The sequence below is a fragment of the Psammomys obesus genome, unplaced genomic scaffold (genome assembly GCF_907164565.1).
Source record: "Psammomys obesus unplaced genomic scaffold, mPsaObe1.curated_primary_1811, whole genome shotgun sequence".
Lineage (NCBI taxonomy): Eukaryota > Metazoa > Chordata > Mammalia > Rodentia > Muridae > Psammomys > Psammomys obesus.
This window is the reverse complement of record NW_026596046.1, coordinates 10,672,969-10,688,360: the sequence shown is the minus strand read 5'-3', so window position 1 is coordinate 10,688,360 and position 15,392 is coordinate 10,672,969. Positions and strand designations below refer to the sequence as shown.

The 15,392-nt window shown below is 39.7% G+C and overlaps 1 protein-coding gene across 1 annotated transcript in view; it reads left to right on the top strand.

Moving 5' to 3' along the window:
• Positions 1-15,392, top strand: part of Mctp2 (multiple C2 and transmembrane domain containing 2) — a 181,008-nt gene that overhangs the window by 133,548 nt on the left and 32,068 nt on the right. Inside the window, exons 17-18 of the mRNA XM_055623671.1 lie at positions 3,424-3,546; positions 8,189-8,242. Of these exons, the coding sequence (XP_055479646.1) occupies positions 3,424-3,546; positions 8,189-8,242 (177 nt within the window). The remainder of the gene's footprint in view (positions 1-3,423; positions 3,547-8,188; positions 8,243-15,392) is intronic.

Genomic DNA, 15,392 nt, shown 5'->3' with positions numbered 1-15,392 from the left:
TACTTCTAAAATTTGAAAATAACACAAAAATCAAATAATTTATATCATTGGAATCAATGCAAAGGTATTTTTGTGTTAGTGTGTTCAGCAGGACAATATATATATATATATTGTTATGTATATATACATATATATACACATATATACATATATATATATAGAGAGAGAGAGAGAGAGAAAGAGAGAGATCATTAGACCTTGTGAAGGAGTTTCCCAAACAAGTAGAAGATTGTTTAAAAACTCTGTTTAAATAAATATATCCTATTAATATATCAAAATGAGAAGGATAACATTATTTTTCAGAAGATGGCAAAAATGAAAAACAAACAGAAGACAACTGATTAGCCACTATTCATTACTGATTTAAGAAGTAACACTCACAAAATAGACTCTTCTTAGAATGAATGGAAATCTTATTGTTTAAAAATGCTTTATGAAATTTGAAGCAGATACAAAGGAGTGCTTTTAAAACATTTGTGAGATACCAACAGTACTAAAGTGAGTACCTCTATGAATTTTCTTATATTAAAACCGAATGGATTTGTATACATTCTTAATATTATATGATTTATACATTGCAAACTAAAAGCTAATGCCGTGCTTAATGATAGAAAGAGAGAAAACCAGAACAATTTTCATTAAAGTATGAAGTTAGACAATAATATCTCTCCCAGTATCTTTATGTTCATTGCTTTGTAGGAGTAAAGAAATTAAACAAGAAACACCAAGTTATAAACACAGGAAGGAAGAAACAGAAAATACTTCTTACACATAGTTCATGTGAATATATTTTAGAAATCCCCAAATTAAAAAAAAAACAATGCTATTTGAAACAAGAACAAAATATTCAGCAAGGTTATTAATTTTAAAAATTAATATATTCAAATTAGAGGATTTTTCATAAAAATTATAACCAGTTTGAAAAAATGGGAGTGAAATTATTTAGTACTGACAACAACCAAAAATAAAAAAAAAATTAAGCAATCTATAATGGTTATAACATTTTTAAATTTTAGTAAAATGTCCTGAGCAGTAAACAATACTACTTTTGGATAGTAAGTTTTTATATTGATGATGAAATATTCTACCTTGAGGGGTTTTTTTTATATACACACTGGAAGCTGATATTTACAAATCATGTGGTTCATCTCACAGAATACGTGTGAACATTATGTCCCAAGTATTGCAGTAGTTTTCCCAAAAGGGCAGCCCTGTGTTCTCCTGTTCTGTGTCCTTGGAGATCGTGCCCCTGTTGCTGGCCTGTGTGTCTTACGGATTGTTGTAGCTTAGGGCCTTGAGTTCTCACTTGCCCTTCCACAGCAAACGACACATGTCACTGAAGCCGAGAATGATGGGTCCAGGTGCATGCGTATTTTCACAATATCAGAAGTAATACCTAATTCTATTCTAAGAGCTTTACAGTTTTACAGCTTTCTCGATTTATGATTCTTAAAGAGATGCGGGAAACATGCATGTATGTTAAATACCTGTGGTTTTAAATATTGGCACCCATTCTCCCCGGTTCAAATCATTTTTACTGATGGCAAGGATTTTGTCAGAACCAACTGAGTTCAGTTTGTGATACCCAGGTACTTATGAGTGTGTGTCTATGTACTGGAGTGTAGTCAACCTACCAGGGAACGGAGGCTTCACCCTTAAAAACAAAACAAAACAAAACAAAAAAAACCCAAAAAACCGAGCCTCCTTCCCACAGAAGCCATCAATTACCCTTAGCTTTCTCCTTTGTGAATAATCAGTGCAGCCGTCCTTTCTTGTCCAGAAGACACTGTTTCACCCCAGTTCTCCCTGATCTCTGGCTTCTATAGTCAGACTTTCCATGTTTTCTGAAACAGTCCCTAAACTCTGGGGAAAGAGGCTGTGGTACAGATGTTCTCTTTATGGATGAGTATTCCAATGATACTTATTCTCTGCATTCTGACCAGCTGTTAGTTTTTGTATTAAGCAATGTCACCTGAACGTAGAATCATTTCTGATGAGGTCTGTCTGAGAGCTACACTAAACTATAGCTGAGGTATGAATTTAAAGGGCAGTTTGAGGCTTGTCCACTCAGCAGAATAGTAGTGGTAGGTTTGTCCCTGGAGCCTGTGGTCTCTCCAGCAAAGGGTTTCTGCCTAGATTTATATTACTAAAAGAGCATTTTTTTCCCTGTGGAGGGTGTCTTAAATCCAAACAGAAGGTAGTTGATTACTCCTATAATGTTTGTGCCACTGTTGGATGATGAGCATAACTTTTCAACCCAGTCATTTTTGTAGCTTATGGGGTTAAAAACTTGGTACAACTGTTGATGATTGTTTTCTCCAAGCAGCCTACTTACTACCTTCCAGTGCTATGGAATCTAACCACCAGAGAAGATGCTCCCTGATTAATACCAACTCTATTTCTCCATTTCCTATGAACAAAGTAGTGTTTTCATCAATGCAGTTCTGCTTAGCAACCAAGAGTAGTGACAGTACTCTATTTTGAGTGTCTGTGACATTTCTGGAGAATAGCTTAGAAGTATCCCATACCTGGTACTGAGCTTTATGTTTTGTTTTGTTTTTAAATCAACCTTTGACTTCTGGGAGGAACTCTATCTCTCTATCTCTCTATCATCTATCTATCTATCTATCTATCTATCTATCTATCTATCTATCTATCTATCTATCTATCCATCTATCATCTATTTCCTTCCTAAAACTTTCAAACAGTTAGTTTCACCTTTCAGTCATCTTCTGTGTTAGTTATTCCTTTCCCTAACCTGGTTCTCTGCCCTCCCCTCCCATCCTTCTCCCTACTTAAACCTCCCTTTTCATGATGTCCCCTTTTCCCTTCATATCACTTGTGTTCCAATATTCACTGTTCCCTAAGATATCCCTGAGCTGCATTCCAGTTCCCTACAGTAGGTACTCTATACAAATCTAAAGATTTGACAGTAAGATATACATGAGTTAAGACATGTAACATTTGATTTTCTGGGTCTAGCGATGTCACTTAGTATATTTTCCAGTTTTATTAATTTACCTGCACATATCGTTTTTCTTTACAGTTGAATAAAACTCCATTGTGTGTGGGCAGCACATTTTTATTATCTATTCATTAGTTAAGGGACACCTAGGTTATTTTCCTGTCCCAGCTATTTTGAATAGAGCAGCTATGAACATGTTTGAACATATGTCTCTAAAATAGGAAATACAGTCCTTTGGGTATATGTCAGTAATGGTATAGCTTAGCAATATAGTTTATCTCTTCCTAGGTCTTTTAGGAACTGCCACACTGGTTTTCATGATGGCTGTACCCATTTGCACTTTCACTCCTTTGAGCTATTCCTGAAGTTAATCGTGCAATGTCAATGAATTAGCAATGTGAAATTCCCATCCTCTGTTTTATTCAAGAGTCACGGATTCTTCCTTGTTTTCCTGGCAGATGTTTTTGGTCACTGTCTGGAATTTTGAACTCTACATGATCCCTCTGGCATTGCTGCTCCTCTTTCTGTACAACTTCCTCAGACCCGTGAAAGGGAAAGGCAGCAGTACCCAGGACAGCCAGGTAAGCAAAGAGTCACAGAGTTCCTCCAGTGTCCTGAGGAGAAATAGGACAGTGGCAGTGGATCAGTACCACATCATGCTCCGTTCAGTGTTAGAGCCATGAAGAATGATGTGTAAGTACACAGCTTCCAGTTTCCAGCATGTGTGCTTTTTCACACAGATTCTGGAATGTTTCTTTTTTCGTGGCTTATATTCCCACATCTCAGCTGATGTTCTTAACATGAGAAGAACCCTCCCTAGAAATCTGTCCATCCGTCTGGTTTGTGATAGGGTTCCTAGAAATCACCCTTTAAACAGCAGAGGATAATCTTTGAGAGTACTGTAAAACTCCCTGGAAAGCTGGGTTAGCCCATTCTTCCTTTTGAGGATTTCCCAGGGTACTTCCAGAGTGCCCACTCTCTATTCCCAAATGCCAATTAGCCCTCAAAATCCCTCTATGTGAAAAGGCACCTTGTCCCTTCTAAAGCAAATTCCTGGTGTATGCTTCTCTGGCCCTCCTGACTCCCCTCATCTATCCAGTTCAGGGGGTATGTTTCGGTTCTACATGAACCAGACTTGAATTTGGTAACTAGCATTAGGATCACAATTTGACATTTCTAATTTAAGAAACAGGCTTTAAAATCAAAACTCTAAAATATCTGTGCCTGATAAATTTCGTTGTAAAAATATTGTCTACAGCGAGTTTTTCCATGATTCTAATTCAAACTTGTCATATGAGTTTTTATATTCTTGTTTTTAAAAGTACTTTTGAGAGAATAGATATTGAAGGACATTTCTGATTTCATTTGGTTTTGATTATCTAATGAAATAGTCATGGACATATATCATTAAGATAGAACAACTATTTTTTAATTGGATTACTTGATATGTTGCTGTTTAACTTCTTGAGTTCTTTATATATACTGGATATTAGCCCTCTGTGAGACATAGGGTTGGTGAAGAACCTTTCCCAATCTGTAGGCTGTCGTTTTGTTTTAACCACATTGTCCTTTGCTTTACAGAAGCTTTTCATTTTCATGAGGTCCCATATATTGATTATTGCTCTTAGAGCCTGTGGTGTTGGTGTTCTGTTCAGGAAGTTGTCTCCTGTAACAATGAGTTCAAGGCTCTTCCCCACTTTTTCTTCTAACAGGTTTAATGTGTCTGGTTTTATATTGAGGTCTTTGGTCCACTTGGACTTTACTTTTGTGCAGGATGATAAGTAAGGATCTATTTGCATTTTTCTACATGTAGACAACCAGTTAGACCAGTACCATTTGTTGAAGATGTTGTCTTTTTTCCATTGTATGGTTTTGGCATCTTTGTCAAGAACCAGGTATCCATAAGTGTGTGGGTTTACAGCAACAAATCAAGTAATCCAATTAAAAAAAATGTGGTACAGAGCCAAACAAAGAATTCTCAATAGAGGAATATCCAATAGCAGAGAAACACTTAAAGAAATGTTCAACGTCCTTAGTCATCAGGGAAATGCAAATTAAAATGACCCTGAGATTTCACCTTACACCTGTCAGAATGGCTAAGACCAAAAACTCAAGTGACAATTCATGCTGGAGAAGATGTGGAGAAAGGGGAACCCTCCTCCACTGCTGGTGGGAATGTAAACTTACACAACTACTTTGGAAATCAATCTGGCACTATCTCAGACAATTAGGAATAGTGCTTCCTCAAGGTCCAGCTATACCACTCCTAGGCATATATCCAAAAGACTCTCAAGTATACAACAAGGACATTTGCTCAACCATGTTTGGAGCAGCTTTATTTGTAATAGCCAGAAGCCGGAAACAACCCATATGTCCCTCAGTTGAGGAATGGATACAGAAATTGTGGTACATCTACACAATGGAATATAACTCAGCAATAAAAAACAAGGAAATCATGAAATTTGTAGGTAAATGATGGGAACTGGAAAAGATCATCCTAAGTGAGGTATCCCAGAAGCAGAAAGCACACAGGGTATATACTCACTCATAAATGGATATTAGACATATAATATAGGATAAACTTACTAAAATCTGTACACCTAAGGAAGCTTAGGAAGTTTAGGAAGGAGGACTCTGGCTAAGATGTTCAATCCCCTTTCAGAAAGGCAATAAGGATGGACATCAGAGGAGGGAGAAAACAGGGAAGAAGACAGGAGCCTACCACAGAGGGCCTCTGAAAGGCTCTACCCTGCATGGTATCGAGGCAGATGCTGAGACTCATAGCCAAACTTTGGGCAGAGTGTGGGGAGTCTTATGAAAGAAGTGGGAGATAGTAAGACCTGGAGAGGACAGGAGCTCCACAAGGATAGCAACAGATCCAAAAAATCTGGGCACTGGGGTCTTTTCTTAAACTGATCTTCCAGCTAAGGACCACTCATGGAGATGGCCTGGAACCCTTGCACGGAGGTAGCCCATGGCTGTTCAGTATCCAAGTGGGTTCCATAGTAATGGGGACAGGGACTGTCTCTGACATGAACTGATTGGCCTGCTCTTTGATCACCTGCCCCTAATGGGGGAGCAGCCTTACCAGGCCACAGAAGAAGACAATGCACCCACTTCTGTTGAGACCTGATAGACTAGGATCAGAGGGAGGGGGAAGAGGATCTCCCTTATCAGTGGACTGGGAGAGGGACATGGGTGGGGAAGAGGGAGGGTAGGATTGGGAGGGGAGAAGGACGGGAGGTAAAGGGGGATACAAAGTGAATGAACTGTAATTAAATAAAAATAATTTTAAAAAGATAGAATAACCAAGTAACAAAAAATAGGTTTTTAGTTTATATGTATTTATATACTAGATTTTATATGAATATAAATTAGAGAAACATCTCTAATGGGAAACATCTGTGATGGTAAATGCTGTCAATCACACTGGTGCGATGCTTAGCCAGATTTTTTTTCTTGCCACCACGTGTATGAGATCTTCTCTTTCCTATTGCAGAAGTGCATATATTTGTGTGTATACATATGTGTGTACAGATGTGCATAAATATCTCTTTACGGGTAGGAATATAAATTTGCATTGTTAGGAACTTTTTATTTCAAAAAAAACATATTAAAATTCACTGCTTAATTCAGTCTTGGTAAGGCCATTGTGAATGAGACAGGAACTTCCATTTTAATTTTATCGTGCCTAGTGAAAGAAAGATAGATGTAAAACAGCGGAGCGATGAGCCCAAAGTTACAGGGACAAGCTGCAGAAATCCTGTCTCAAAATGATGACGTCTAACTTTCCCCAACTGTAATGTGTTTCCCCTGCTAACCTTTCCTCGCTGCATTCCTATGTGTCAGTTGGCTTTTATGAGGCATGAGTGTTGCCAGTGTTGAGAAGGCTAATCCCCTACACAGGCCGTAAGGGTCTTACAGACTGACAGCTGAAGCTCATGAGTATGATCAGAGGTAAGGAGGCGCCAGCCTCAGAGAGGTTACTTGCTAACTGGTCAGAGATTTGGCGGAATAGAGTAGAGCCCTCTGGTCACTTCTTTAACAGTTTTAATGAAAAAAAAATTACTTGAAAGTGGTGGAGCATTAGTAAAAAGGAGGTCTGAAAAGTAAATCTTGAGCAGAAAAGTAAATCTTCAAGTTTAAAAAGTCCCTGGTTTTCTAATACTTACTCTTCTCCCCCTGCTCCTGAACCCATCTGATTGCAGCAACTGATGGTGCAACTCTTTTCTTTCTTTCTTTCTTTCTTTCTTTCTTTCTTTCTTTCTTTCTTTCTTCTTTCTTTCTTTCTTTCTTTCTTTCTTTCTCTCTCTCTCTCTCTTTCTTTCTCTTTTTCTTTCTTTCTTTCTTTCTTTCTTTCTTTCTTTCTTTCTTTCTTTCTTTCTTTCTTCCTTTCTCTCTCTCTCTCTCTCTCTCTTTCTCTCTCTCTCTGTCTCTCTCCACACACACATGCACACACAGTCCTGACACTGGCTATGCAGAGTCCAGCTTTAAACTCACAGAGATTCCTCTATCTCTGTCTGCTGAATACTAGGAGTCGGGCATGTGCCATCATATCTGATTGATGTTCATTTTTAGGCACTGAAAGTGTGTGGTATAAAATGGTTCCTATTAAACAGACAGGATATCTAAATTGCTTCGAATGAGCCCAGTAGAAACGCAGCTGCAGTCCAGCACCTGGTCTAAAGTCACACACCTGTTAGTCAATATCAGAGCCTTTGGCTCCCTTCCTTTCTCTGTCCCTGCAACCCAACCCCAAGGGGGGAACTATAACATTTTTTAACTGTGATTCTATTCAGATAAATGCATTTTCTACTGTAGAGTGTTTCAGTAATGGCTGCAAAGAGAAGGGAGAGGTCCTTATAACTATGAGCTTAGTATTTTCAGCCTTAACAGAGCAGTTGGTTTATTTGCCAGACAAGAACAAAACTGTTTACAGAAAAGATAAGCTGCCTATGCAGTTTTGAAGGCGGATACCGTCCAAAGGCACTTGCACAATAGCTTTACTTATACCTAATGGTTCCAACTCAATTGCACATATCATTTATAACCTTGCCACAGTGTCTCTGAACTTTTAAAGTGTGAGCTTTTACAAGAGGATGTAATGAGTTTCAAAACATACTAAGGATTCTGTTTTAAAACTTCAACGTGTCTGTTTCATTTGCATTTGGGTAATCCCAGATGATATTTGGTTAATTAACAAGCTACGGGGTTTCCTTTCAGGAGAGCACAGACAGAGATGAGGAGGAGGAGGACGAAGAGGAGGAAGAGGAGAAGGTAAGTGGTATGTTGATGACAGACCCTTAGCAGGAACTAATTTTGGCCACACTGTGTTTTTCCACGTTCTGTTTGTTTGGAGTTTTTGGCATTATGTAATATTATAGAAACACTGTGGTCAAAACAACAACAACAACGACTTCTAACAGTGATTTTTTTTTTTTTTAATGATAATGCATGTTCATTGCTCTGATGGGTACTGTGGTATCCAGTCTTTTCTTAGATTTTTAAAAATGAGATGGAAGGAGGGTAAAACACAAGTGAATAACTGAACATGCCTAAAAATCGGGACGCAAGCCAGGATGGTCCTTTCTCTGCCGATGAAAGGGAGCCTGATAAGTCAAGAGCAAATCAAGGGAAATGGCTGCTCCTTTAGGCTCATGTCCGCGCCTTGGGGTGGCCACCCACCTGTGAGCCTGTCACTTTCCCAGCTGCCGCTGGCAGCAGTCTCTGCTATACGTCTGTGTACATCTGTCCCTTCCCTTCTCCTGGGAGAATCTCTCAAATCTGCTGCTTTTGTTGTCATTACACTTTCAGACAAACCTTCTGGAACAAAATGAAAAAAAAAAAATTTAAAGTACCAAATGAGAGGCTTTGAGCTTAATGGACTTCCATTTCCTTAAAATCGGGGCATGGCGGGGGCGGGGGGGGGGGAAGTGTGTGTGTGTGTGTGTCATGGTGGTCACATGGAGGAGGCTTGAGAGAGAAGAAAGGGCAGGAAGGAGAACCTGAAGAGCAAGTGTGCAATACAAATGCCCGCTGAACAGACATTAATTCAAAGACTGGTTCTGTGACACTGGAGCCTTGCAGTTAATTGAGGGGACCGGATGGTTTTGCCCATTTGAAGCCCATGAGTGTATTACAGAGCGAATCTTTTCTGTTCTCTGAGAGTGATCATTATTAAAGATACAATAGACTAAAAACACAGATTATTTAAAAAAAATTAAATGTGTTTCTTTCCAGAGTAGAGGTGATAGAGGTGTAAGCTTCTTCTCTCGCAGTTACTGATTAACTGATTCAAGGAGTTTCAAACCATCGGATGTTAGGTGAAGACTAAGCTCGGCCCATAAAGGTCTGTTTGGCCAGAGAAACTTACAAGTGAGTCTGAGGCCACGTGCAAGGCCACCCCCTGCACTTCCCACAACCAGCTGTAAGTGGGGTTCCCATAACTTACCCCCAGGGTTCAATAAATTTCTAGAATTGCCCACACACTTAGAAGTCTGTTTACTTCTCTTTATTGGCTTAGGAGAAATGATTCAACTTGGGAACGATCAAATAGAAGTGATGAGAAGGGCAAGCTTGGGACAGGGTGTGTGTGGCTTCCCCACTGACTGTAGACCCAGCCATTCCTTACCTTTGCCCACACAGCAGTCTCCAGACACTGTTTGGTGCTTCTATTGTTGTGTACATGATGTTTCTCTATCAACACAAGATTGGTTAGGTACGACAGTGACCATTGGAGGTAGAGGAGTCTGACTGTTTGGTTAGAGGGTCAGGAGCTTGGGAGAGGATACAGCAGCAAATTTCAGCCCTGTTGTCAGATACTTGGTTTCTATGGTTCCTATGAAGCGCCTCGTGTTAGGGGCTTTCCAAAAGGTGTCACATGCACTTAAACTCAGGTGTGGCTGAGCAGAGCTTGTTCTGCACAGCAAAAGGTTCTCCTCCCACTTCTCCAGATTTGGCCCTGTTTCAGGATCTAAAGACAAAAACTAAATGTAACAGAACACACTCCTGCTGCTCTTATCACTGAGCAAAGCTCAAGAGCTTTAAGAGTTTTGGCCAACGGCCAGGACCCAAGAGAAAATATGTATTTCTTATTATATCACAATATCACACGAGGCAGAATTTAAAGTTTTTAAAAACCAGAGCTTAAAAGTGAGGCAGATTTTTGTTTCATCCAAATCTGATTAAATGTGCCACCCTTGAAAGAGTACAGTATTTACCCCCTAGGAACACTTGTGGCAGAGTGTCTTTTAACATATCAAATAAGGAAAAGCCTCCAGCGGGAAGGAACAGACCCTTTCATGGTAGCTCAGAGTGTAATCCCAATGCCTGTAAGGCTGAAGCAGGAGGATTGTTGTGAGTGTGAGAACAGGGTGATATAAAAAAATGAGCTACTGTGTCACATAATCATAAGTAACTAGATAAAGAAGTATTTTGGGAAGTCTTTCACTGGGCAGATATAAAAAATGGCATCTCACCTGTGGTAGAGCACCAAGTGTGTGTGGGAGGGACAAAAAACACATTTCACCATAGTCAAACCTGTGACCCCGGTGGGTTGATGGGGCTTGTTATAGAACATGGGTAAGGGGTTATTTATAGAAGCATGAGTTACTCCTAAATCAGATGCACCACTGAAAACTTATACCCAAGATAAATGACAACTTCCTCAAAGCTGTACATCCCCATCCCCATGCCCAAGGCAAATTTTCCACAGTATCTCTGGTATCGCCAGAGATCAGGAGGCTGTGTGTGAAACTAGAACAGAATCACACACATCTGGTTAGGAGGCTTGGGGGGAGCGGCTCGAACCTCAGGTGAGGGTCCTGTCACCCTTTTCAGCACCTCCGTCTGTGAGGGAAGGTCAGCAGCTAACAGGCCTGATCTTAAGGTTCTCTTGCAAATAGCCACAGCTACAGTGATGAAGAGAATGGCTCTCATGCACTCTCCAACATGCTATGAGGCAACACAGTCCAATCCAGGGTCTAATCCAGACTCAGATCTGTTCAAGAGCTTCCTGCGGTTCTGGAGATGAAGCTGTATGTGCTGTGTTTCAACTCTTTCTGGGCAAGGAAGGTTGCAGAACACTTTTAAAGAGGCTTCCACAGAAATGGGCCAGGACCTAGTGTGGAATACACCTAATAGTGCTATCAACCTGTCCCGTGTGGAGAGAGTTGACAAAGGGGCCAACACTCACTTGAGGGTATATTCAGTTCTGAGACATTTCTATTAAGGCATTCCAATAAGTTCTTTTCATAGTTTGGCCATAGCCATGTTATTTTATTTCCTTAGTTTTATATTTTTATATAATTTCCTAAAGAAAAAAAAATGTAAACTGAAAAAAAAAAAACCTCAGCTATCTATGGTATTTCTGATAAACACACCTTTCTGTTGCTAGGGAGCCTGGCATAGTTTTAGTCTCTTTCTGTATCATGTCATTCTTGCTTCATGTCTTAGGGTTTCTATGGCTACCATAAAACTCCATGATGAAAAGCAACTTGGGGAGGAGAGGGTTTGATTTCTTTCAGCTTGCTCTTTCACGATGTGGCCCATCATTTAGAAAAATCAGGGCATGAACCCAAGTAGGGCAGGAACATGGAGGCAGGAGCTGATGAAGAGGCCATAGAGGGGTGCTGCTTACTGTCTTGCTTCTTGTGGGTTATTCAGCCTGCTTTCTCATAGTACCTGGGACTACTATCCCAGGGGTGGAACCACACTTGGTGTAGTGGGCCCTCCGCATCCGTTATTAATCAAGAAAATATCCTATGGACTTGTCTACAGTCCAGTCTGTCAGGAGCATTTTCTCAGCATTTTCCCTTTTCCTAAATGACTATTTCGTGTGTCAAGTTGTCAAAAAACCAGCCAGAACACTACTCTTGGGTATTTGCTAAACTAGATTTGCTTAAACTTCAAGGTCAACACTAAGACCTCTTGAGTATCCAAATGCATCATTTCCTCTCAATGGACCGGAGCCCAGTGCCATAATGTGCTTGGCTGAGACCTGGCCAGGCAGTGGCAGGATTATTCCCCACCACAGGGGATTGTTGCATGATCATCTTCATAGTCCCATGGCTTCTGCTGTGTGTTAGACATGACAGAACATGCTTCTGGGATCTGTAAAACACCCGATCCCATCTACAAATTATAAATACACAGCCATTCCCTACAAAAGCAAAAGGGAGGAAAGCTACTCTCTACTCCTCCCATCTATCCTGAGAGTGACATGCCTTCATCTCCAGTTAACTTTCCCAGACGACAGAGGATGAAAGGCTGTCTGGGGGATGAATGTACACCCATCTTCTGCTTCCTCTGACTCATAGACCAGGCCATGCATGGTCTGGGTTCTGTCATACTTTTATTGTCTGGAATAGAGGTGGTCATGAAATGACATCACTGTTGCCTCTGGCTCCTCCTCGTTCTTAACAGCACACTGCACTCATCCATGTTAGAAACTAGATTGGATGTCACAATTCCGCTGCCTTTTCTTTTGTGATAGCAAATACATCTTGTGGGTAACTAGATTTTTGGCTTTTAAGAAACGAAGCATACAGACTAAACTTTGAAGAAAGACAAATCCTTTTTTTTTTTTTTTTTTATACCAGATGATCCATGTAAGAAATTGCTTGTTGCAAGTCTGCTTTTCCAGGGACCCCAGAACAAGCAGATAATGGCTGAGTTCAGCCAACAACAATCAGTTAGCATTTTCTATTTTTATTATATTTCCTATGTGGGAATATTCATGTGGACCTTATTTGTACGGATGCACTACAATGAAAATTGCATTAATTTTCTACACAGTAAAGGTCAGTAATTGAAGCATGAACTGAGAAACAATTGTGTAAAATGCTGTACCCCATATTTATGAAAGGTCATGTAAGACAATAATATCTTGTTTTCATTGCTGAAGGTATAAATACTTTCCCAGAGAGTTTCTTTCTTGTTCCAGCCCAACAGTCACTTACATAGAATATTCCAGCATTTACTATTAGCGTCAGGAAGATGAAAGCATAATAAAATTAAAAAAAAATTGTTTCCTACTATCAGAAAAAAGCCTACACTGATATTCACAGTCTAGGTGAGTTTTAGTATAACTAGACTGTCAGCAGACTTGAACGACTATGTCTTTTGGGGTCATTGATGATGGCACAAATGCCTACTAGTGTTAATGAGAAAAGAAATCCATCCCTTTATATCAGTTTGAATAAAATAAAAAGATAATGAACACCTTTCTTTAAACAAGAAATATCTAAGTATTCCTTGAGGGATATTCTGTAATAAGAAGATATGAATGAGCATTACTTGTACTTTTCCTGTTTAGAAAGCTTAGCATGCAGAGACTGAAGAGATGGCCCTGTGGTTAGGAGCACTGACAGCTCTTGCACGGGGCCCAAGATCTGCTTCCTGCACCCATATCAGGTGACATACAACTGCATAAAAGTCCAGTCCCAGGGAATCTGCTGCCCTCCCATGGTCTCTGTGTGCACCTGCATACACAGTGATACACACACATACGCTCAGACACATGCACATACCCAGTAGAAAATAAATTTTTAAAACTGCAGAATGCTTTCAGGGTTACCAGGGTTAATTCCTAGAGAGGCAAATCTTCTGTTTCCTTAACCTAGGAATGCTGTTGGACATGGAGTGTCTGATGCCTGATAACCTATCAGAAGGAAGAGTTTTTCTCATTTTCTTTTGGGTCTTATTAAAGAAGTAAAATAACAACAGCACACACAGACACACAGACAAACAGACAAACAGAGACAGACACACTTACACCTCCCTATGCAGATCAATCAGTGATTCTTGCTTATTGTAGGAGACGGTCCCAGGTCTAATGACAGAGTATGGTATTGTTAAGAAAAGAAAAATTTCAACAAGCTTCTTTGAACAGTTAGTCTCAGGTACGCAATCGAGTGTGCATGTGTGAGCATCCAGTTTCTGAACAATCACAATCTATATGCAGGATGTGCTGAAGAGAATCTGGTTGTCGAATTTTCCATAGCAGTAAAGTAAATGCCCATTCTAATTTAAGCACTGATAATTTGATTTAATGTGTTTTTTTTTTTTAATCGATGCAGTAATTTTACTGTTAGGGTTCTACCACACTGTGTCACTTTCGAGATTTTAGTAGGAGACTGGGTTGCATCCAGTTCTTAATGATCAGTAGATGTATGTGTTGACTCACAAGAGGGTGAATTCCTGAGTTTCTAGGCTTCTTTGACATATTACCTCATGTATATTTTGTTTTTGAACATCTCATTTCCATTATTCTTAGGGTTGAGACTTCATTTCCTTCAGAAGTGATCCAAAAATGTTCTTAACTTGGTCCTCAGATATTATTCAGATACCTTGCTTGTCATGACACTGAGCAGTGTCCCTAGTGCTTAAAGCTGTTTTTAAATATCCACTGTAAGTGTTGTTCTTGGTATGTGCTTTCAAACACTGTGAAGCAAGACACACCAGCCTGTAAATTCCATGAGTCTTCCATGATGCTATTAAGTAAGATTATTATCTAAAAATTTAGAGTCCATGAGGCTGCTTCTTCACTAGTCGGTGCTACATCAAGCTGTTCACTTTACCACTGTCTAAAATCATTCCACCAAGCTAAGGAAGAACAAACTGGACGCTGTATCCTGGTTATCCACCGGCCATTTTTCTTATTAGGGAATTTTGTTCTTGCCCAATCTCACACAAGTTAACTTTGCATTCTGGTCCTCTTCCCCCACCTAGCTATTTTTCTTCTACCTCTGTCATTCCTAACTCCACGCCCTAAAACTCATTTCTCTGTTTATTGGTTGTGGTTTTGTTTATTGTTCTTAATGACTTTGAGGCTGACTGTGTTGCCTGGGATTTGAAACTAAACATCAGAGCGGAGGAATCACCACCCACTAGTCATTTGGAGGGACTCCTAATGGTTGCTCTTGTCTTTCCTAATGAAACTCGCACCCTGTGTCCCCATTATCTATAAGCTTACAAGGTACATCTTAGATAATTTCTAAGTTGGCAGTTTATAAAACGATTGATATAAAATAGAGCTATCGCATTTTTCCTCCCAGGAAAGTAAGTATTGCATGAAGAAATGACTGTAACAGTATAAACTTAGAGAAATATGATAAGACATTTAAATATTCAAGATTGTGGAATATTAGTAACTGTATAATGTTCAAGAGTTTCAGCTTTTTGTTTCCTTTAACTTATTCAGCACTCAGAACACCCCACTGGCTATTCCTTTCCTCATGTGTTAGTGAACATATCTCATTTAAGAGAAATTAATGCATCTGAGATTTCCCGGTCCAGTTCACAGTGGGGTTCAAATCCAGGTCCTCTGAGCTAAATCTTGTTTGTAAGCTGTATTACATTGTTTGGAAACAGGCATGCCATCCATCCATCCATCCATCCATCCATCCATCCATCCATCCATCCATCC